The 24255-nt window shown below is 32.3% G+C and overlaps 2 protein-coding genes and 1 long non-coding RNA gene across 3 annotated transcripts; 1 reads left to right on the plus strand and 2 right to left on the minus strand.

Annotated features, from left to right (window-relative positions):
• Window positions 1-5116: 5116 nt before the first annotated feature.
• Window positions 5117-5666, minus strand: LOC146920943 (uncharacterized). Its single transcript, XM_085714355.1, has 2 exons — window positions 5521-5666; window positions 5117-5436 (listed from the first exon to the last, which is right to left on the minus strand). The coding sequence occupies exons 1-2, from the start codon at window positions 5609-5611 to the stop codon at window positions 5180-5182; spliced, it is 348 nt and encodes a 115-aa protein (XP_085570481.1). The 5' UTR covers window positions 5612-5666; the 3' UTR covers window positions 5117-5179.
• A 7277-nt stretch (window positions 5667-12943) lies between these two features.
• LOC146920944 (uncharacterized) lies at window positions 12944-15903 on the plus strand. Its single transcript, XR_015011954.1, has 2 exons — window positions 12944-13150; window positions 14676-15903. It is a non-coding gene; the product is annotated as an uncharacterized LOC146920944 (long non-coding RNA).
• Window positions 15904-22265: 6362 nt separating this feature from the next.
• Window positions 22266-23111, minus strand: LOC146920945 (uncharacterized). Its single transcript, XM_085714357.1, has 3 exons — window positions 22925-23111; window positions 22641-22837; window positions 22266-22361 (listed from the first exon to the last, which is right to left on the minus strand). The coding sequence occupies exons 1-3, from the start codon at window positions 23013-23015 to the stop codon at window positions 22281-22283; spliced, it is 369 nt and encodes a 122-aa protein (XP_085570483.1). The 5' UTR covers window positions 23016-23111; the 3' UTR covers window positions 22266-22280.
• Between the last annotated feature and the right edge of the window lie 1144 nt (window positions 23112-24255).

The raw sequence follows: 24255 nt of genomic DNA on the forward strand, positions 1-24255 counted from the left end.
ATTTTCCATTGAATCACCACAAATTCGTGGCTCTACGGACCCATACATTGAAGTATATAGGTTACCAGAAATAATTAACAAAACAAAATTAAAACAGTCATGAAATCGCTCTTAAAAAATTGTTTCTATGATGTTGAAGTAACTCTGATCCAACAAAACTTGAACATGAAAGCTTTGGGTATCATAGTTTCGAACATTGAAGCAAAATGATGAAGAGGTTATCGCCAGGCTCCTTCCGGTGTTTCAAGAGTAATAGGTTTGAACGTTTGGTATTATTAACTATTAAGCCTTTTTCTTACATTTATTTCATATTCAAATTCAGACAACACACGGTTTAATGACCACCACTTCACACATTATATTAAAATTTCGAGAGAACAACATACACAGATGAAAAACTCTGTTGACACATTGATTTCAGAAAGGGGGAAGAGATATACTAGTACTTCAACACAAAATACAATAAATGACATAGTATAATAAAACAGATGGAAGAAGAAGCAAGTGGAGAAAACAGAGAGTGAATTAGTATTTTGTGTGTTGAAGGTGAAAGAGAGATGGAAGAAGAAGAGAAAGAAGCCATTATTCTGGGCAATGATGAGAGAAAGAGAGGAGGAAAATGATTGGATTTTAGGCTTATATTGTAGGGCATAAAAGTTAGGGTGCCCCTAGTATGGTCCTTAATTTTAAAGGACCACCCATGATCCCCTCAAAATGACTTTATATAGCAGGTTGGTTTCACAAAAAAATGTTTCATGGTCCCACACAGTTAAAGTAAACATTTGTAATTACTTTTATGCCCTACAATATAAGCCTAAAATCCAATCATTTTCCTACTTTATTATTCAATTGAAAGAAATTCACTTTTAGCATCTCTTTATTCTTTGAAATTCTCTGCAATTTCCTTTTTATAAATTCAAATTCCCTCCAATTTTCCATTTATATATTTGACATAGATATTTCAACAAACTATACTTGATTTTGTTTTGCATAAAAATCTCAACAAAGAACATTACTTTGATTTTATTCATTAAATATTTAATTTGATTTTTAATTCATTTCTAATAAGAATAAAAATTATATTTTATTAAAATTTACTAAAAATAGGAGGGTCCTATGTGGTACGAGGTCGATATTAGACAACCCTATAAAATATATCCTCAAAACTATATAGTGTTTTTATTCAGGTTCCATAGAGAATATGCAATTAAGTCTTTCCTAATTTAATATATTTGCACTAATTGTTCAATTTCAAAGTCCTATTTATTTTTTCAACGACGCACATCTCGAAAATGTTCTATTTTGTTTGTCTTTTCGATTGTCCATCAGACTGTCTTTTCGATTATATAAGACATATCTAGTGAGAATGTTATCTTTATGTGAGAATAATACAAATAAATGGTATCCCTCATATTAAAATGAATGGTCGAGATTAAATCATGACTTAAGTGAATCATGCGTTAATTCTCACTTCATTCTTTATGCACCAATTTGCTAAAGCTTGAGTTTCTTCTTCTTTGTGCGTTCAAACTCTACTTCATTTTCCATCTTCAACATTTCTTCTTCCCTTCCAATTATTCATCACAATTAAATGATAAATCAATCTTTTCATCTTCTGTTGAAGGTAAATTAGTCTCATCATCTTCTCTAATAGATAAAAACAAAAGTCAAGTAATAATCCAAGATTTCATGTTTGGAACTCTCAAGAACAACAAGTTTAGCCATTATCTTAATTTATCTTTATTTAGTGAAGAAAATACCAAAAAACTCTGCAAAACAAATTGAAAAGTTGCAGTATGAACAAATACATAAGGTTATGATTGAATTTTTATCCTCTATTTGCAATTATTATTTGAGGGTGAGAGAGATGTTGTAAAAAAGTAGCATGGAGAAAGCAGAACCAGAAGATGCGAAAAGCGTTAACGCGTTGGTGCATAAGCGATGGAGTGAGAATTGACATGTGATTTGCACATGTCTCACTTAAGTCATGTTTTTATATGAGGGTTACCATTTATTCATATTGTTCCTCAATTACAAACCCTTTCACACACACACTTTTAAATGACATACCCATATGCATATGTATTTTCTCATTGAGATATCAACAGAATGGGGCGGGAGCGAGGATTACATTCTACTTCATGTCCCTGTCAAGCAACATGGTCATTGTTTCTGTCTCCATTCTCCACCTAACCAACCCCGAACCTAACTGCCTACAAACATTATACTACACATGGTAAGCAAAGACACATGCGACAAATAAATGGCTATCAAATTTGATTGGATCCCCACAAAACACACACAATCTACCACTAAAATCAATGATGACCATATTTCTAAGAGCAAAATATTTGACCATCTGTCAAGATAAGATAATTACTTTGAAAGAGACCCAACTTTTCCAAAGCTTAGCAAGAAGTTAGACCTCTTCCTCATGACGTTCTCTCTTCATGTCGAAAGCAGGTAATAGAATCGTGTATGTTGAATTTACTGACTAAACCCCTTCGTTTCATACTTCCATGACAAAAAAACCCTCATGGAGAGACTCAAACATCCAACATCAACCTCATATTGCACAAGATCTCATGCTTATATATAATGTACCCTCTCTCTCTCTACATATATATATATATATAGACACACACACACCTCCCTATCTCTCTCTCTCTCTTTCTCTCTTCCTTGATATAGTGAGAAGAAATTTTTAATGTTTATCAGTATCCTCCTCCAGCAATAAAAAAATGTTTAAATTGGACTTATAGGGAGAAGCAATTAAAATATAAGCATTAATTGGACGATAACCTAGTAAATTTTGGCTATAACATATCTTTGATGTTTAATTTTTTATAAAAAAATGTTACATATATGTTGGTACATTTTATTTTTATTTTATTTTTTATAGTTGGTTTTATACTTTAGAAAATCAACTTAAAAGATGGTTATGAATCTCACAATTCATATTAACTATTGTTCACCAGATTACATATTAGTGTTGTTTATGTCATAATATGAGTCATCATCGAGTCATTACGAGCAATCCCGTGCTTAGCACGGGTCACTGCACTAGTATTTATTATAGAAAAAGTTGTTTATAGGTATAATTGAGATTATAAAAAATTAAGTATAAATATACTGCACGGGTCACTACACTAGTATTTATTATAGAAAAAGTTGTTTATAGGTATAATTGAGATTATAAAAGATTAGGGGGCTGCTAACTTACACCCACCTAAAAACACTAAGGTGCAAGTTAGCAAGCTACACCCACCTAAAATTATTAAGGTGCAAGTTAGCAACTTACACTCACTTGATTATTTACAATCATTTTTATAAGTATTATTAAGGTGCAAGTTAGCAACCTTCATTAATTTACACCCAATTTCATCATTCCAAATATTGTTTCCTTAAAAGTTTGTCTTTATTACATGTTTTGTACCTTAAGCATGTCATTGTCTTTTTTGTTTCTTCTTTTAAGGGTCTTTTTTAAGCTAGTCACAAAATTGTCCTTCTATTTAAAATAAATTAGAATATAAACAAAAGGGTGTTTTAGTAAATTATAAGTGGGTGCAGCTTGCTAACTTGCACCTTAGTGTTTTTAGGTGGGTGTAAGTTAGCAGCCCCCAAAAAATTAAGTATAAATATACTAATTTAGTTTGTTACACTATTTTTAAATGATAAAGAAAAAAAAACATATATATATGGGTTATGATAGAAGACACCTTTTATGAAGGTGTCTTTTATCAAGTTACTCTATGAGCATTTGCGAAAAGACACCAACTTACTTTTATGAAGGTGTCTTTTAGCAAAGTTATAACTAAAAAGTGAAAATCACACCTTAAGGTGTGACTTGTTAAAAGACACCACCAAAGGGTGGCTTGTAACAAAACCCTATATATATATATATATATATATATATATATATATATATATATATATATATTCATATCATGTTTGTTACATTTTTTTAATATTTAAATTTATTCTTATCTATTTGTTACATGTGTTATTTGTATTGAAAATTGAGGTCATTTTTGGAAAGAAAAATCCAGCCCAAAAGTGTTGAAAGGGGTAGTTTTCTTTATATATAATATAGATTATAATTATTATTATTATTTATCATAAATTACTAAAAGATTTATTTATCATTTTTTTTCCGATAACATACTATACCTATAACATATAGAATGGTGTGGTATTTTAATTGGTGTAAAGAACGTTCTTTTTCCTTGTTTAATGTTAATCAGTAGAATCTTCATGTTTACATGTATTGATTGAAAACTACATTTCTTCAAAATAACCAAGTTTTCATATGTACGCTGTTGTTACATACTAGAACATCAAAAAAATGAATACTACGACACATTGAATTTGTAAATGACGAACTAAGTTTATAAAGATAATGATGCACAAAAACTATGTTTAAGGATTAGGGGTGTTCATGTCCAATCCAATCCAATGTAAACTGCAAAAACCAAACCGAAAAACCAAAAACCAAACCAAACCAAACCGAAAAAGAACCGCAATTTTAAATGGATTGAATTGGTTTTCGGTTCTCTTTGTATAAACCGATCCAATCCAATCCAAACTGAAATATATACTTGTATATACATTATATATACTTTTGTGTGTGTGTGTGTATTATATGAAATTTTTATAAATGTTTCCTTAATTTATAATCTTGTAACTATTTTTCAGACTTGTTCTTTAATAATGTTGATCTATTTTTCTTTCTTTTAAGAAATAATATTAATTTATGATTTTGTACGTATTTTACTTAACCTACTATTTTATTTTCTACTTATCCATCTTTTTCTTAATATTACATTTTTATGAAATGTCATAAAATAATATATTTCTTGAGAGAAAATGAAAAATTATACAACATTGAAAACCGAAAACTAATCCAATCCAAACCGAAATTTTTTGGATCAGATTGGATTTGATTTTAAAACCAAACCAATTGGATAAACAAATAACAAAACGGAAGCAATTGGATCAAATGATTTTTCCTCCCGAAACCGAACCAATCCAATCTGCGAACACCCCTATTGAGGATGATGATTACCTCAAAAAGAGGGTTAAGTATGGTGTATAACACCAATCTTATTATTATCAATTTACATTTCTTACAACATTTGATATTGCATCAACATGGGATACATCATACATGTATATGCGTCTAGTTTTCTATGTAGGCTTTCTCAATGCTTGGCTTGCCCCCCTTTCCACCACCGGGAAAATCTATCACATTTACACCTCTGCCCCTTTGACCACCACTAGGAAAATTTACGACGATTCCACCAGCACCTTCATTTGTGTTTCCTCCACCACCTCCGTTGGAGTATTTAAAGGGGCTTTTCCATATTACACCTCCGCCTGACCAGGCTGCAAGGCCATCAACCTCAATGTTTGTATTTGATTCTTCTGTTTTACCAACTGCAAATAAACAAAATTTATAATTTAAAATAAAAGAAGAAAGCAATTATACATATATGGGAAACTAATTACACACACACACACAATTTTTTCCATATTCAGAAGGCGCAATTGTTGCAACATAGATAAAAAGTAGTGTCCAAATGCACATGACAATAGACAACTTGGTTTTCATCTTTACTACAACTAAGAGTTTCTTATTAAAAAATGAATACAATATGAAGTTAGTTATTTACGGTGAACATAAGACAAGTAAATGCAATTAAAAACAAAAAAGTGCTCGTTAAAATAATATATGTTGTCTAATAGAACAAAGATACATTTGTGCAACAAAAATACAATTGAATATAATGTTTGACTAGCTAATTGTAGTGATAATGGGCTATCAACGCCTGTTGAGTCATTGAAAGGTTAAATCAGGGCATTCTTGTAAACAATTCATTATTTTTTTAAGAAAAAAAGAATCGATATATTAACCGACAAAACTCAACACCGGCACAAGAAGTGCTAGGCTAAGACTTAACAACAATTACATTAATTACAATCGATCAATAAGAGGCGAAAACCACTATTATCTTAATACAAAAGACTTATCTACAAATCATGATAAAACACTGAACAAGATTGGTCCACTGGTGATGAAAATCAAAAGCTAAATTACTATTACTTGCTTGTAACCATATGAAAGAAAAGAGTTTCACAGTATCCATCAGTTGTTGTAATGATTGGTTTATATGCCGCAAGATACGACTATTCTTATCCTTCTAAATAGTCTAAACACTCAATAACTAAATCACATGAAGAGCAACACATACATTTTTATAGTTGCCCTCTATGTAAGTAAAATGGTGGAAATGATGAAAAATTGATAACGTATCTACCGCTTGCATACCAAGTTAAAGCCAATTATGCATCCAAATGCTCCCATAGAAAGCACAACCTACAAATAAATGATATGCACTTTCAAATTGATCATAACCACTCACACATTTACCTAATGATTGCGGAATGTTTCCACGATGTATTGAATTATCTTTCATAGGAAGCTGATTTAATAATAACCTACAAGTAGAGCTGTCAAAACAGGCCAGGCCGTACGGGCCGGCCCGTTTAGCCAGATTAATTATAGGGCTTGGGCCTTAAATATTAAGCCCGAATTTTAATAGAGTTTTTTAGCCCGGCCCTAAAAAGCCCGGTACCCGTTAGGGCTAGCCCGAACGGGCCGCGGGTAGTTCGTTAGCCCGCATAACAAAAAAAATCCTATAAATTATATATATTTTTCAAATAATTCTTTACTTAGTTGATTATCAAAGTAAAAAATAAAAGTGTAAATTCATTGAATTAACACATATAAATGTAATATAAAATTATATTTACTCGTTTCATTATTTATAATTTTAAAGATCGAATATATAAATATCTATAACCATAACATATCTAATTTATTTAAAATTGTTTTCCTCACCGTTTTAGTTTACGACTAGTGTACGAAAATGTTTACAATTTATTTTTGTGCTAGACATTATTTATAAAAAAAATTATAGGAGTATTTTATAGTACTTTTTATATAAAAAAATGTAATTTTTAACATGGGTCGACCCGTTAGCCCGCGGTCCGTGTAAGGCCAGGCTCGGGTAGTATATTTCAAATCCGTTTTCCAACCGGGATTTTTGCCCCATCCCGAAGCCCGTTAGGGCCGGCCCATTTAGGGCCGGGTCGCCCGTATTGACAGCTCTACCTACAAGACAATAACGAAACCTTTAAAGACGCCTCTTTCTTCCACACCATGTAATGGTTTTCCAATGTCTCGTCTTGCATCACATAACTGAGCGAATGATAAGCCACTCGACCATTTTCTTGGATCAAAACTCAAGTACCATTTGTCTCCCACCCCCTTATGCAAGAAAATATTAGACAATAACAAGCTACATCCCCAACTTGTTCCTTCTTCCACGCCAATAGTCTACGTCACCACTTCCAACCATCCTCACCTTCTCCCCTCCCTAAAGAACACATATATGCCACCGTAATCGACTTGTTTGCTGATAGATCGTACAACCTTCTAAACATGTCCCTCAACACACCACCCTCTAGCTACTAATATACCCAAAAGAGGGTCTTGGTCCCATCACCCACAACATTCACTAAATTATCATCAAACCAACTTCTTATACATAAACCAACACCTCTCTAAACAACGACAATGTTTCCACCACCTAGACGCGACCTAGCCTTCTTCCTTCACCATTCCCTCATCTTTTTTTAATAATTAGGAACTAGCAAATTATACCAAAAACTTGATTGCTACACCTACAACCTCCAACACCACTCTCCTAACAATGCAAAATTAAATTCTTTGATCCTTCTAACACCAGACCTTCTATGTCCTTTTTCCAAGCAAATCAAATCTCATTTAATCCAAGAGATTTTCCTATAAAGGAGATTCAATAGATTTAAAATAGATTCAATAGAGGAGATTATACAGGAAGGAGATTTGAAGAATGAAAGAACATATTTAAGCAAAACCAAAGGACCTCCCAATGATTTTTTTTTACCTTTCCAGTTAAGTTGAATAAGTTTTTCTCTTGCTATAAATTTATTATTTCAATCTAGATCTTCTTATCCTTTTTCTTCCTCTTACTTTTTCTTTTCAAAGTGAAGACGTGCCTTTTGAGAGCGACAACCGAATGAAAAGCGTATTGCGATCCATTTCGGAGCGACAATGGAAAGAAGTTGCCATAATTTTTTTGGTAAACACTAAATGGTGTGTGACTTCATCTTGGATCTAAGGACCCTACCATCTACATGTTTTGTCATATTTTGTTAAGGGTTTCTTCTCTTCAGGTTGTAGGGTAACATACTTTGTGATAATTTATTTGAATGCAAAATTTTGATATCCAAGGTTGTTTTAGTGAATTTTGGTACATGATTTAAAATTTGCATTGAAATTGAGTCATAAATGCTTGCATTGGTAATTGAGATTTTTGGGAAGTATAATTGAATTGATCTTAATCATGGAGGTATAAGATTGAACCGCAAGGTAATACTGAAAGATCTTGGGGTACATGGGTGGGGCAGTCATAAGTGACTTAGTGGGTGGTTCCCTGACAACAAGTACCCTATAGGAAAGTTGAGGGGAGTATGTGTCTCAGATTTAGTTGAGGGGATCTATCAAGGTAGAGCATATCATGAATTGTTGGTTCATCCAAGTTGTGACACAATATCATGGCGTCATAACCATGTACATCATAGTAGAATGATACAGAACAATGGGGAAGTAGAGTATATGTCATGCATAATATTATAGTATTTTGTGTTTGATTTATTATAAATGATTTTTATTAACTTGTCTTGTTTAATTTTTGAGGATCTTGATGCGATGTTATGATTGTGATGCATTATCATCTTTGTTACTTATGTATTTTTCTCACTCTTATTATGCTATTATGTAATTTTCCAACTCACTCCTCGTTTTTGCGTGACATTTGTGATGATGCAAAAGTGCCTGCAACTACAAGTGACACATAGAGTTCTTTAATTAGTTGAAGAACTATTATTTTGAACACTTATTTATTATTTGATTTATGTCAACATAATTGTTGAATATATTTTTATTTTGGAAACAGGTAAAATACCCATACATATGTCTGGGTACTCAATTGTGTGAATGATTCATTTTAGTGTAGCCATTTTTTGATATGTGACTTAATAACAACAACTTATGTAAATTGTGTCCTTAAAAAAACATATATAAATTTTGAATATGCATGTTTGGAAAATTGGAAAAATTTAAGATTATTTATCAATTACAAATCTTGTTTTTTTTTTTATCAATTATAAATCTTGATCCCTTTTTTTATTTTTTTTTCTTTCTATTTCTCAGTCAAAATATTTGGTCTTGTGTTTTCTTTTTATATTTATTAGTCACAAATCTTTTCCTCGAGATTTTTTAATATTTATCATTTACACATATTGGTCCCGTGTTATTTCTATTATCAGTTACTAATCTTGGTACAATATATTTTTTTATATTTATCGGTCATAAATCTTAATCCAGTGTGTTTTTGTTTATATTTCTCAACCTCAAATTTTGATCTCGTGTTTTTTTTCTTTCTATTTATTAGTCACTAATACTGACCTCATTTTTTTTTATATTTATCATTAATATTACATATATTGGTCCCTTGTTTTTTTTCTTCTATATATTAGTCACTAATCCTTTTTTAGCAACTGGAAGTTAGTGATGCAATGTATCCTAAGGTAATACAACGCGAACAATGGTATGCATCAGTTAAGCATAATGGTTGTGAGTGTGACTTAGTATTTGATTTGGAAAGAGATAAATAGCATAAGATTTCAGAACGTGCATTAATCAGTGCAGGAACTCCTTCGCCAGATCAAGATGATTGTCTACATTAAAGGGCAACAATTTAATAAACTAAAGAACCTACTGTTGAGTTTGTAATGTTGTAGGCATTTCTTTTAATTTTTTTGTTTTTTGACAGAGCATGTCCAGAGATTCTTTGTTTTTTGTTTCTTGATTCTATGAAGTTTGTAATATCTATTTTGGTTAATGAAATATATCTCTATTTACTAAAAAAATAAATAATAATAATATAAATTTGGGTTGGTCTGATAGTGTTGTTTATGGCCTTGGAGTGTGCTTCTCCTCAAAGTCTCAAATTTGATTATCCCCGTACCAATTTGTGTGGGTTAGTTTAACTTCTTCAATAATAATAATACATTATAAGAGATATAAAAAAAAAAATTCATAGTATTTATAAATATATTTTTTTTGACAATGCAAATGAAATATAAAATTGGTAATTAATAAATTAGTTATGTTATTTGAATCAATAGTTAGTGTCATGCCAATTTATTTTCTAGCAGGGTCAAACACATATTTTATGACCTATATGTTTATCAATGAAAAAATTTACTTAGGAACAAACCCAAATAAAAAACATAATCCTCTTTTTCTAGGGGTAGCAAAATGGGATTGACTCACCAGGTTGGTCAATTTAGCCTGTTATTTTTGGTGGGCTGAGACGAAGTTTTGAACTCGGTTATCTAAAGTGATTCGCCTCTCATTGTCCCGTTTTTGAGCAGATTTAAACTAGATGGACCAAAGCAGGGAGAACTGACCTGCTTTACTATCCTAATATATGATTATTGACTTGGATTAATTTACTTAAATGATTGACTTACTAGAAAAATTATGTTGGTGGATTTGTTTTGAGACTCATTTTTGTTTTTGATTTATTTTTAGTTTTATTTTATGTTGACGAATTTCTTTTATTTTGAGATTTTTTTTGGGGTAGAATTTTGAGATTTGTTTAACGTCGTTGGATTATAAGTTGTGATAGTGAGATTCCTGCTCTTAATTAATCATGACCGTTGTTAAATATGATATTGAATTTGTTAATTATGTTGTTTAATTGTTTGATGGTGCTGGATTTGTCTCACAAATTTGTTTGACAGACCGACCCACCAGCTCGTCAGCCCGCCACTAAGTGGCGCGGAGTGGGATTTTGAACTCGATCAGCTAAATTGGCTCGCATCGTCTCGTCCTGTTTTTAGGTAAGCTAAAACCTGACATGCCTAAATGGGACGGGTCGGTCCGCTTTTCCATCCCTACTTTTTCAAACCCAATTTGTGAAGCATGAAAAAAGAATTTAACATGTTTTTTCTTCTTCTTTCAATTTAAGCCAAAACAGAATATTCCCTATCAGTCTAATAATATTTCATGTTAAAAGTTTCTTTATAAAAATAGAGAAAGAGTGGAATGAAAGAAATTTGAAATTCAAAAGAGAAAGACACTATGTCTTAGACATTAATATGAGTGTGAAAAAATTAAATCAGAAATTGCGTTTGAGCCAAATACATCATTATAGTCCCATGATATCATTTGGTCACAAAAAGTAAATTTTGGACATAATTTACCCCAAAACTAGTGATGCGGCAAAAAAGCAAATAATGACAAAATTGGGTTTTCTAGAGCACCTTTCTTTCTTATATTATATAGAAATAAAAATAGATAGATTACCACCGTAAGAGGTGACATTCGGTTGGGATTACTATTCTATGTGTATAAATTCATTTATATCTCTATTTTAACATATCTCTACTATTTAGCATTATGAGATACAATCATTTAGTTTAATCAGTTTTGTCATAGATTCTTGCGGTGTGTTAAACGACGACGTGAATAGTGAGAACTTATTTCCTTTCGTGAAAAGTTTTTGGAAATTTATATTTTAAGTATAGAGGATTACCTCCTTAAACTACAAATTATTAGATATTATACTTTCATGTTTAGCATGTCACACCAATATTTATTTTATATTTCTTACGACATTTGTATCGCGTCAACATGAGATACAATATATGTGTCTAGTTTACTGTGAAGGATTTTCTAATGCTTTACTTGCATACCCCATCTATTTTCCCTTGCCACTCAATTTTCCACCATCATGAAAGTTTACGACGTTTCCATCTCCACCAAATTTATCACCACCAGAAAAATTTATGACGATTCCACAACTGCCTCTGTTTGTATTTTCACCACCTCCTTTGTTTGTGTTTTCATAGGGGTCGTGCCAGACTGCACCTCCACCTGGCCAGATTGCATGGCCATCAAACCTCGTGTTTATCTTTGATTCTTCTGTTTCATCAACTACAAGTAAACAAGTTATTTTTTATTAAATATGAAAGATGAAAGAAATTGTGCATATATGAAAACTAATTATATATATACATTGTTTCCCATGTTCAGAAGGCTCAGTTTCCGTGACATAGATAAGAAGTAGTGCCCAAAAGTACCAGACAATAAATAACTTGATTTTCATTCTTATTACGAGCATAAAAAATTGTACGAAACATGAATACAATGGGAAGATAGATATTTATATCGAACTTAGGGCAGGTTAAATGTAGTTAAAAACAAATGTGCTTGATAAAATAATATATATTCTCCAATAAAACAAATGTAATATTTGTACAACAAAAGTAAAATATAATATAATGTTCGGCTTGCTTATGTTATAATGGTGGGTCATTCGTCCCTGTTGAGCCATTAAAAGGTTAAACAGGGGCATGTATATCAATCTTTGTAATCATGACTTTTATATTATTAATGAAGTTGTCACGACCCCATTTTGATTATGACATGCACACAAATTATCAACCTATCATGGCAAGCCTTCCCTAATTTAAGGAAATCCTAAGAAATATTTCAAGGATGTAACGTACCGCTCGTCAGTTAATGGAATATTACCAGTCAAACGTGTCAGAGGACAAATGTTCGTCGAAAGCGAGTATGACGGAGAATATTTATCAAATGATATCAGTTAAGTATGGGTTAAGTATCAGTGTCAGGTTAAACACGTTTAAGACAAAGGGCATTCTGGTACTTTCACGCAAAGGGGTATGTAAGTGATTTTTGGGCCAAAATCTTCATATTTTCTTGTTCTTTCTCTCTCTCTAGGTTTTGAGAGAAAGAATTCTCTTCTCCTTCTCTCTCTAGAACCGCCCCCTTCCCTCAATCTTCTTCCATCAAAGTTTCCAAATACATGTAATTGGTGAATCAAGCTTGAATTATGGTGTCTTAGCAAGCAAGAAACAACCAAGAGAATGGATTGACGCTTGGATTCATAAGCTAAGGTTTGATCTTTGGGAAGCTTGGAGCTTGAAAGAATCACAAGAAACATGTTAGGTGAGTTCTTAGATAGATTAACCTTCCTTTGGGTTGTGCAATTTTAATAAGGAAACATGATTTGTGTTAGTTTAGTTATGATGAGAATTTTAGTACCCAAATGTCAATCTTGTTGATTATATGTTAAAACTGCCATGAAATATGTTTTATGATGTTTATATAAGTTGATGGATGTGTATGATGCATTACAGGATCAGATTGGATGATGTTTGGGTCAAAAATACAAAATTTGCACTACAGACCCAAAGAAACTCGCCATAAGCCTAGAACTCGCTTATAGCGAGTTTCCCCAGAACAACAACACGCCATAAGCGAGTTGGTTCTGCCATCTCCCACTTTTCTATGGCTTGTTGGCTTGTTAAGGGGTCATAGTGCATTCCGAAGCCTTTCTTTCAATGGTATACAACTATATAACCCCTAAAGAACATATAATCAATGCACATAACATCAAACGATTCTTGAAATGAAAATCATGGCAATCTTAGCTTATATGGCAAGGACGGCTTATGAGAGTTTTATACGAACATGATGGGGTAGTGGTGAACTAAGAAAGGGAATGAATGTAGAGCCTCGACATAGTTGGTTGAGAACTAGAATGTTATGCATGAGTCCTAGGTATGATAAGACGCGAAGTGTTTAGTATTTTCTATTCACACATGAATAAGATTGATCATGCAAGCATGTTAAGCCGTGAATAGATAAGCTAATCCCTTCACTATGATGAGAATGTCTAAGTAGGTAGCTTACCACTAAACGGGTAGTTCACAGACCCGTGGTTAGCGAGCAAGTATGTATAGGTTTAACCTTTTATGTATGTATGATTAAGACTATGATGTATGTGTAGTTTATCACAATAGGATCGCTTAAGGATTCGTGGTAAATGAGTATGTAAGACGTAGATGTCGTGAGAACGGGATAAGCTCCGTAAGGGGGGGCCTGCACTTCACTGAGGGAGTCCGAGGTGCCTTAGCTAGGTATTCATCGGTTATGTATGGGATTGTTCTCGGGGTTAGTCAACCCGGGGTTCTCCGTAAAATGAACCTAGATAATATGTTTGCTCAACGCTAACATCTATGTATGAATGATTATGACTATGTATGATACAATATGATTATGATTATGATATGATGCTAGTCATGTATAAGTTTATGAAAAGAGCAAGATATGAATGTTATGCCGATGACGATCTTAGGTTTCCCAAATCGTCCGGTTTAGGATCGTGTCATGAATATGTTATGTTTAGGTCTCGATGCATTTAACATATCTTGTCATAGCGGTCTTAGGTTCCCTTTTTCCGCCATGACACGTATGATTTAAGCAAGACCTATGACAAGTTAAGTTGAACCTACGACGGATCTAGTATGCACGACTGTCTTGGAAAGCATGACCACACACGTATAATCAACCGTCAGGTTGTATTGTAGACACGTGGTGACCGTAGGTTTCCCCCGAGGTTACCTATAGCCTAGGGTTAGGTGGAACTCACTGAGACATTATGTCTCATCCCAATCCTTATTTGTTTCAGATAAACAGGTTGGTATGGCAAGCTAGTAGCCGAATGGATATTTCAGCAAGTGCTCGTTCGTACCCGCTGCAGGATGATATGGATTTCAAGGATGCCTTTACTATGTTTTAGTCAAAGTTATGTTATACTCTTGTTGTACGAAAGCTATGATTGTATAAGATATTTGTGAAGAAGATTTCCTTCTTAGACTTGGCTGGGTTTTGTTGATAACAACACCACATCACAAAAAGAAGAAATATCCATGGAGGCTCAAGTTGATGAATGAAGATAATGAGACTTAGACTTCATAGTTATATTTTTGTAAGTATGGTCCTTATCTTTAATTTGTCATTATTAACTTATGGAACAACTTAGTATGCTCAGAAATACTAACATTTTTCTAAATCCCCATATGAAGTAATGCCGAAAAACTCTCTTAAAAATATATCACACAGTCATAATGATTTTCATTTCAAATGTGATTTTGCATAAAAAGATTTTAACACCAAAATTGTTATTGATTTTGGAAATTGCATATTTAATACTCCCTCCGTCCCGGAATATCTGACCCATTTCTTAAAAAAAAGTGTCCCAAAATAACTGAGCCATTTCAATTTTCAATACAACTTTCATCATTCCCAATACAATATAACTCTAATTAATACTACTTTCATCATTCCCAATTCAATATATTCCACTTTCCCCTTTACTTATACATTTTTCTTAATCTGTGTGAAAAACCAAATTGGCTCAGATATACCGGGACGGAGGGAGTACAATAATTAAGCATGTCATTTTAATAATATACATGCATGCATTACATGTCTTTCATAAAGGCAGAATTTGTATATGTTTTGGCTGACATGATTGAATTATACCGTTGGCATAATTAAGATGGATATGCTTTGGCATGCATTTTACTACCTTTCAATGAACCATCATTTTCAAACGGCCAGCATTTCTAAATCACAGCAAGCATTTTGATTTTGGCCAAACGGCCAGTTTTGGAACTTAGTCCAACGGCTTTTTTATTTGCCACGGCCAGTATTTTCTAAAATGCATTTCGTACTCATTGTTTATGAATAGGTGTCATTTCAAATATGTTTCTATTCATTGGTAATCCTTTTTTTGAAAAGTAACATTGCTTCATAAACATCTTTTTACCCTCTATAAATTCAATTGAGAATCAAAACAAATTACTTAACATTATTACTACAACTTTCAATCTCAATTGTCATATTCAATATCACTTGATTTATCAAACTTTCATCATCCTGCTTTGAAAACTTTGTCCACATTTTTAACATTCATAAAGAAGTTTTCTGAGCACTAAGTTCTTACTGTTAATGTGATATTGATCAAAGCATAACAGTCATACATTCATTATTCTTCAATTGCCTTTGTAAAAAGCTTCTCACCATTGTTGGTGAAATCATTGTAAAAGATAGTGGGGTGCTATCTTGGTGTGTAGAGAAATATTGTTAGGGGGCCTTGGGATTAAGGTTGCTTTGTAACAAAGATTCTTTACATAGTGAATTCCTTCGCGGGATGTGAAGGGAGTGGACTGACCCTAAGGTTTAGAGGGGAACCACTTTAAACTCTCTTGTGTCTTTTCTTCTTCCCTTGCTCTTTTATTTTTCCGCATTTATACCTTCATCATTATTTACCGGAAAAATTATCAAGAACGCTAAACTCAGAAAAATTAACCAATATTCCTAGAAACCTAATTCACCCCCCCCCCCCCCCCCCCCCCCAGGTTACAATTTGAACTTACAATATTCATTCGGAGTTTTATTGTCGTAAATTTTAATGTATCCAGGACTAAAAGATAACGAACATGCTAAACTTTCTAGATACGTTTAGTATGGGTGTTACAAAGGCCCTATAATTTCATAACAATATCAACTACAAAAGAGCCAAACGAGATAAATAAATACATCTAATTGATGAAAGAAAATTATACAATGCAGTAGAGACGTTGCTAGACTTTGCATAATGATTTTAATATGACAAACGAATGGAATACACTTAAATTTTAATAACCTCACAACACAAAAGCAGTCAACCAATGAAGCATGTAATTGGTGTCTAGAGATGATACACGGTTCAATACAAGTCTGAGAATCTAAAATGCATTAGAGAGATATGAGTTGCCATTCAGCTAACAACAAAAAATATAACAATCGAGACACATTAATATCAAGAGAACGCCACAATGTCAAATTGAAAGTTCACCAAATAATTGCATAAAAAATGTCGTTTATAGCGAAAATAAATTCGCTAAATTTCACGATATGCGGTTTATAACTATAAAGTTCAAACTCACTCTATACTTCATACAACATTCAGTATTGTGTCAACATGGAATACATCACACATGTATACGCGGCTAGTTTTCTATGCATACTTTCTCGAGGCTTGACTTGCATTCCCTATTTATATTTGCACCACCGCCCCGTTTTCCACTACCGGGAAAGTTTATGATGTTTTCGCCGCCGCCTCCATTTGTGTTTCCACCATGCTTATACCAGATTCCAAATCCTCTTGGCCATACTCCATAGCCATCAACTATAATATTTGTCTTTGATTTTTTTTGTTTCACCAACTATAAATAAAGAAACAATAAAATTTATAAAAAATAAAAGAAGAAAGAAAGTATGCATACATGGAAACTAGTTTTATTTTAATATACATTGTTTCCCTTCTTGAAATGCTCAATTGATAAAATAATGTATATTGTCCTATAATAATGTACAACAAAAATAAAATTAGATATAATATTTTTCTTGATTATTGCGGTGATAATGGACCATTAAACTTGTTGATCCATTGAAAGGTTGAATTTGAATAAGTTTTAAAATTGTGGTAAGCAAGCTTTTTCATAATATGGCTGAAGTGACTAATATGTTTGATAATGTAACGCTTTATTTGGTAACGACGAGAAGTTAGCTTATAGTTTATTGAATTAGCTTATAAGTTTGTTGGATCAAGACTTTTTTTTTTTTGAAATATGTTGGATCAAGACATGACGACTCTATTTGAAAAAATTAGCGGATAGCTGATGAGCTAGCAAATAGCTTATCACTGGTGACTGATAACTGATAGTTTATAGCTGATGGGCGGTAACTAGTAGTTGATAAGCTAATTGAAGTGTTTGATAAAATTAGTGGTTCAACTAATTGATAAAGGTAAAATGACATAAAAAAACATTTTAATTTCGTTATAGTTTTCATGAAGGCAAGAACAACATGCCTTTTATATTAAAAATAAAATAAAAAGAACAATATGCCTTTTTATTTAAATATTAGCATATTTTTATTTAACATATAAAGCCAAAAAGAACAAAATTCCTTTTTATATCGTTAAAAAACTTAGTTTTTTTTATCATCCAAATACAATATGAAGCCTTAAAAATTTATTTTAATTTATGCTAATATTTTTTTAAAAAAAAACTAATGTGCTTATAGCATATCAGTAATAATCAAAGTTTCAATGCAATAGGGTATATGAAAATAAACAACGGGACTAGCTAGAAACGTGACCTCTCATGCGAGAGTATGAGCAACTACATTTCTTTGTCTCCTAACAAACTTCATCCGATAGTTGTTGTACTTGGAAGAGAGAAGAATCTAAGAAGTCGTATAATATTACCTAATTCATAGATGTTTTCCCTAATGAGTAAACGACGTAGTTCGTGGTTTTGGAATCAACTTCAAAGTCGATATTGTCGAGTTGCATGTTACACACCCATTGCAAGGCTTGATAGAGACCCAAAGCCCCGCCAATATCAACAAGTAAACACCAACAAAGCTGATTGTTTTGGCCAATACAAACACATACCACCTTCATCTCGAAGATCAATACCAATGTCGGTTCTGTTATGATAGTTTTAAAATGCAGCGTCAATATTACATTTCATTCGACCTTGCGCGAGAGGCTGCCAACGAACCTGAACAGTAGCCGTGATAGCAGGAGTTGCGTGAGCAACTGCTGTAATATGATCAACAGTAGGCGCAACTTGCCCGTTGGTACAAGGGACATTCACGAGCTTCCAATCTTCAACCATGGACCTAGCTCTTTCAACCACCGTTGCACAAATTTTACATTCCTTCGTTAAAAAATAATAAAAATAATTTCATGAATTACATTCTATTTAAAATGATGACAAATAGATAAAATAATATTTAAAACAAATAATTAAAATATTATTTCTTTTGTAAGTGGGACCATATAGTACATATTTTATTACTTCTTTTAAAAGTGGGACCCGTTAGTTGCCTATGAAAGAAAGGGTCCTTATATAGTTGTCTCTTCCTTAATGGGGACTCATTTTTTCTTCCTCCAATGGGGGTCCTTATCAGGGAGTGACATTGTTAAGTAAGGACCTCTCATTGGAGATGCTCTAGCAACTGGCAATTAGTGATGCAATGTATCCTAAGGTAATATAACGCGAACAATGGTATGCACTAGTTAAGCATAATGGTTGTGAGTGTGACTCAGTATTTGATTTGGAAAGAGAGAAATAGCAGAAGATTTTAGAACGTGCATCAATCAGTGCAGGAGCTCCTTCGCCAGATCAAGATGATTGTCTACATTAAAGGGCAACAATTTAAGAAACTAAAGAACCTAGTGTTGAGTTTGTAATGTTGTAAGCATTTCTGGAATTTTTTTGTTTTTTGCCAGAGCATGTCTAGAGATTCTTTGTTTTTTGTTTCTTGATTCTATGAAATTTGTAATATCTATTTTAGTTAATGAAATATATCTCTATTTACCAAAATAAATAAATAATAATAATATAAATTTGGGTTGGTCTGATAGTGTTGTTTATGGCCTTGGATTGTGCTTCTCCTCAAAGTCTTAAATTTGATTATCCTCGTACCAATTTGGGTGGGTTAATTTAACTTCTTCAATAATAATAATAATAATAATAATAATAATAATAATAATAATAATAATAATAATAATAATAATAATAATAATAATAATAATTATAAGAGATATAAAAAAAATCATAGTATTTATAAATAATTTTTTTTTGACAATGCAAATAAAACATAAAATTGGTAATTAATAAATTGGGGTCATGCCAATTTATTTTCTAGCAGGGTCAAACACATATTTTTATGAGCTATATGTTTATCAATGAAAAAATTTACTTAGGAACAAACGCAAATAAAAAACATGATCCTCTTTTTCTAGGGGTAGTAAAATGGGATTGACTCACCAGGTTGGTCCATTTAGCCTGTTATTTTTGCCGGGCTGAGACGAAGTTTTGGACTCGGTTACCTAAATTGATTCGGCTCGCCTAGTCCCGTTTTTGTGCGGATTCAAACGAGATGAACCAAAGCAGGGCGAACTAACCCGTTTTACTATCCTAATTTATGATTATTGACTTGGATTAATTTACTTAAATGACTGACTTACTAGAAAAATTATGTTTATGGATTTGTTTTGAGACTTATTTTTGTTTTTGATTTATTTTTAGTTTTGTTTTATGTTGAAGGATTTCTTTTATTTTGAGATTTTTTTGGCATAGAATTTGGAGATTTGTTTAATGTTGTTGGACTATAAGTTGTGATAGTGAGATTCCTGCTATTAATTAACCATGACCGTTGTTAAATATGATATTGAATTTTTTAATTATGTTGTTTAATTGTTTGATGGTGCTGGATATGTCTCACAGATTTGTATGACGGACCGACCCACCAACTCGTCAGCCCGCCACTAAGTGGCGCGGGGTGGGATTTTGAACTTGATCGCCTAAATTGACTCACATCATCTCGTCCTGTTTTTAGGTAGGCTAAAACCTGACATGCCTAAATGGGACGGACCGTTCCGCTTTTCCATCCCTGCCTTTTCAAACCCGATTTATGAATCATGAAAAAAGAATTTAACATGTTTTTTCTTCTTCTTTCAATTTAAGCCAAAACAGAATATTCCATATTAGTCTAATAATATTTCATGTTAAAAGGTTCTTTATAAAAATAGAGAAAGAGTGGAATGAAAGAAATTTGAAATTCAAAAGAGAAAGACACTATGTCTTAGACATTAAAACGAGTGTGAAAAAATTAAATCAGAAATTGTGTTTGAACCAAATACATCATTATAGTCCCATGATATCATTTGGTCACAAAAAGTAAATTTTGGACATAATTTACCCAAAAACTGGTGATGCGGCAAAAAAGCAAATAATGACAAAACTGGGTTTTCTAGAGCACCTTCCTTTCTTATATTATATAGAAATAGAAATAGATAGATTCCCACCTTAAGAGGTGACATTAGGTTGGGATTATTATTCTATGTATATAAATTCATTTATATGTCTTTTTCAACATATCTCTACTATATAGCATTATGAGATACAATCACTTAGTTTAATTAGTTTTGTCATTGATTCTTGTTGTGTGTTAAATGACGACGTGAATAGTGAGAACTTATTTCCTTTCGTGAAAAGTTTTTGAAAATTTATATTTTAAGTATAGAGGATTACCTCCTTAAACTACAAATTATTAGATATTATACTTTCATGTTTAGCATGTCACAACAATATTTATTTTATATTTCTTACGACATTGGTATCGTGTCAACATGAGATACAACATACATGTATATGCGTGCAGTTTACTGTGAAGGATTTTCTAATGCTTTACTTGCATCCCCCATCTATTTTCCATTGCCGCTCCCTTTTCCACCGTCTTGAAAGTTTACGACGTTTCCACCTCCACCACATTTATCACCACCAGAAAAATTTATGACGATTCCACAACCGCCTCTGTTTGTATTTTCACCACCTCCTTTGTTTGTGTTTTCATAGGGTTCGTGCCAGACTGCACCTCCACCTGGCCAGATTGCATGACCATCAACCCTGGTGTTTGTCTTTGATTCTTCTATTTCATCAACTACAAAAAAACAAGTTTTTTTATTAAATATGAAAGATGAAAGAAATTGTGCACATATGAAAACTAATTATATATATACATTGTTTCCCATATTCAGAAGGCTCGGTTGTCGTGACATAGATAAGAAGCAGTGCCGAAAAGTACCAGGCAATAAACAACTTGATTTTCATTCTTATTACGAGTAGAAAAAATTGTACGAAACATGAATACAATGGGAAGCTATATATTTATATCGAACTTAGGGCAAGTTAAATGTAGTTAAAAACAAATGTGCTTGATAAAATATTATATATTGTCCAATAAAACAAAGGAAACATTTGTACAACAAAAGTAAAATATAATATAATGGTTGGCTTGCTTATGTTATAATGGCGGGTCATTCGTCCCTGTTGAGCCATTAAAAGGTTAAACATGGGCATGTATATCAATCTTTGTAATCATGACTTTTATATTATGAATGAAGTTGTCACGACCCCATTTCGATTATAACATGCACACAAATTATCAACCTATAATGGCAAACCTTCCCTAATTTAATGACATCCTAAGAAATATTTCAAGGACCTATAATTTCATAACAATATCAACTAAAAAAGAGCCACACGAGATAAATAAATACATCTAATTGATGAAAAAAAATTATACAATGCAGTAGAGACGCTGCTAGACTTGGAATAATGATTTTAACATGACAAACGAATGGAATACACTTTAAGTTTTGATAACCTCACAACACAAAAGCAGTAAACCAATGAAGCATGCAATTGGTGTCTAGAGATGATACATGGTTCAATACGAGCCTGAGAATCTAAAATGCATTAGAGAGATATGAGTTACCAATGAGCTAACATCAAAAAATATAACAATCGAGACACGTTAATATCAAGACGCCGCAATGTCAAATTGAAAGTTCACCAAATAATTGTATGGAAAATGTCGTTTATAGCGAAAATAAATTTGCTAAATTTCACGATATGCGGTTTATAACTATAGATTTCAAACTCAGTTTATACTTCATACAACATTTAGTATTGTGTCAACATGGAATACGTCACACATGTATATGCGACTAGTTTTCTATGCATACTTTCTCGAGGCTTGACTTGCGTTCCCTGTTTATATTTGCACCACCGCCTCGTTTTCCACTACCGGGAAAGTTTATGATGTTTCCGCCGCCGCCTCCATTTGTGTTTCCACCAGGCTTATACCAGATTCCAAATCCACTTGGCCATACTCCATAGCCATCAACTATAATATTTGTCTTTGATTTTTCTGTTTCACCAACTATAAATAAACAAACAATAAAATTTATTAAAAATAAAAGAAGAAAGAAAGTATGCATACATGCAAACTAGTTTTATTTTAATATACATTGTTTCCCTTCTTTGGAATGCTCAATTGCCACAACAAACATAAGTAGTGCACAAAAACACAAGACACTAAACAACTTGGTTTTCATCATTGCTACAACTAAGACTTTTGTTGTAAAATATTAATACAATGGGAAGATAGATACATATATCAAACTTAGGACAATTTAAATAATGTATATTGTCCTATAATAATGTACAACAAAAATAAAATAATGTATATTGTCCTATAATAATGTACAACAAAAATAAAATTAAATATAATGTTTTGCTTGCTTATTACGGTGATAATGGACCATTAAACTTGTTGATCCATTGAAAGGTTAAATTTGAACATGTTTTAAAATTGTGGCAAGCAAGCTTTTTCATAATATGGCTGAAGTGACTAATATGTTTGATAATGTAACGCTTTATTTGGTAACGACGAAAAGTTGGCTTATAGTTTATTGAATTATCTTATAAGTTTGTTGGATCAAGACATGACAACTCTGTTTGGTAAAATTAGCGGGTAGCTGATGAGCTAGCTAATAGCTTATCACTGTTGACTGATAACTGATAGTTTATAGTTGATGGGCGGTGACTAATAGTTGATAAGCTAATTAAAGTGTTTGATAAAATTAGCGGTTTAACTAATTGATAAAGGTACAATGACATAAAACAAACATTTTAATTTCATTCTAGTTTTCATAAAGACAAGAACAACATGCCTTTTATATTAAAAATAAAATAAAAATAACAATATGCCTTTTTATTTAAATATTAGCATATTTTTATTTAACATATGAAGCCAAAAAGAACAACATTCCTTTTTATACAGTTAAAGAAAACTTAGTTTTTTTTCATTATCCAAATACAATATGAAGCCTTAAAAATTTATTTTAATTTACGCTAATGTATATTTTTTAAAACTAATTTGCTTATAGCATATCAGTAATAATCAAAGTTTTAATACAATAGGGTATATGAAAATAACAATGGGACTAGCTAGAAATGTGACCTCTCATGCGAGAGTATGAGCAACTACATTTGCTTGTCTCTTAACAAACTTCATCCGATAGTTGTTGAACTTGGAAGAGAGAAGAATCCGAGAAGCCGTATAATATTACCTAATTCAGAGATGTTTCCCCTACTGAGTAAACGACATATTTTGTGGTTTTGAAATCAACTTCAAAGTCGATATTGTCGAGTTGCATGTCACACACCCATTGCAAGGCTTGATAGAGAAGCAGAGCCTCGCCACTATCAACCGAGTAAACACCAACAAAGCTGATTGTTTTGGCCAATACAAACACATACCACCTTCATCTTGGAGATCGATACCAATGTCGGTTC

This window comes from Medicago sativa, chromosome 5, assembly GCF_051527215.1.
Source record: "Medicago sativa cultivar Bolivia chromosome 5, Bolivia_mono, whole genome shotgun sequence".
Classification (NCBI taxonomy): Eukaryota; Viridiplantae; Streptophyta; class Magnoliopsida; order Fabales; family Fabaceae; genus Medicago; species Medicago sativa.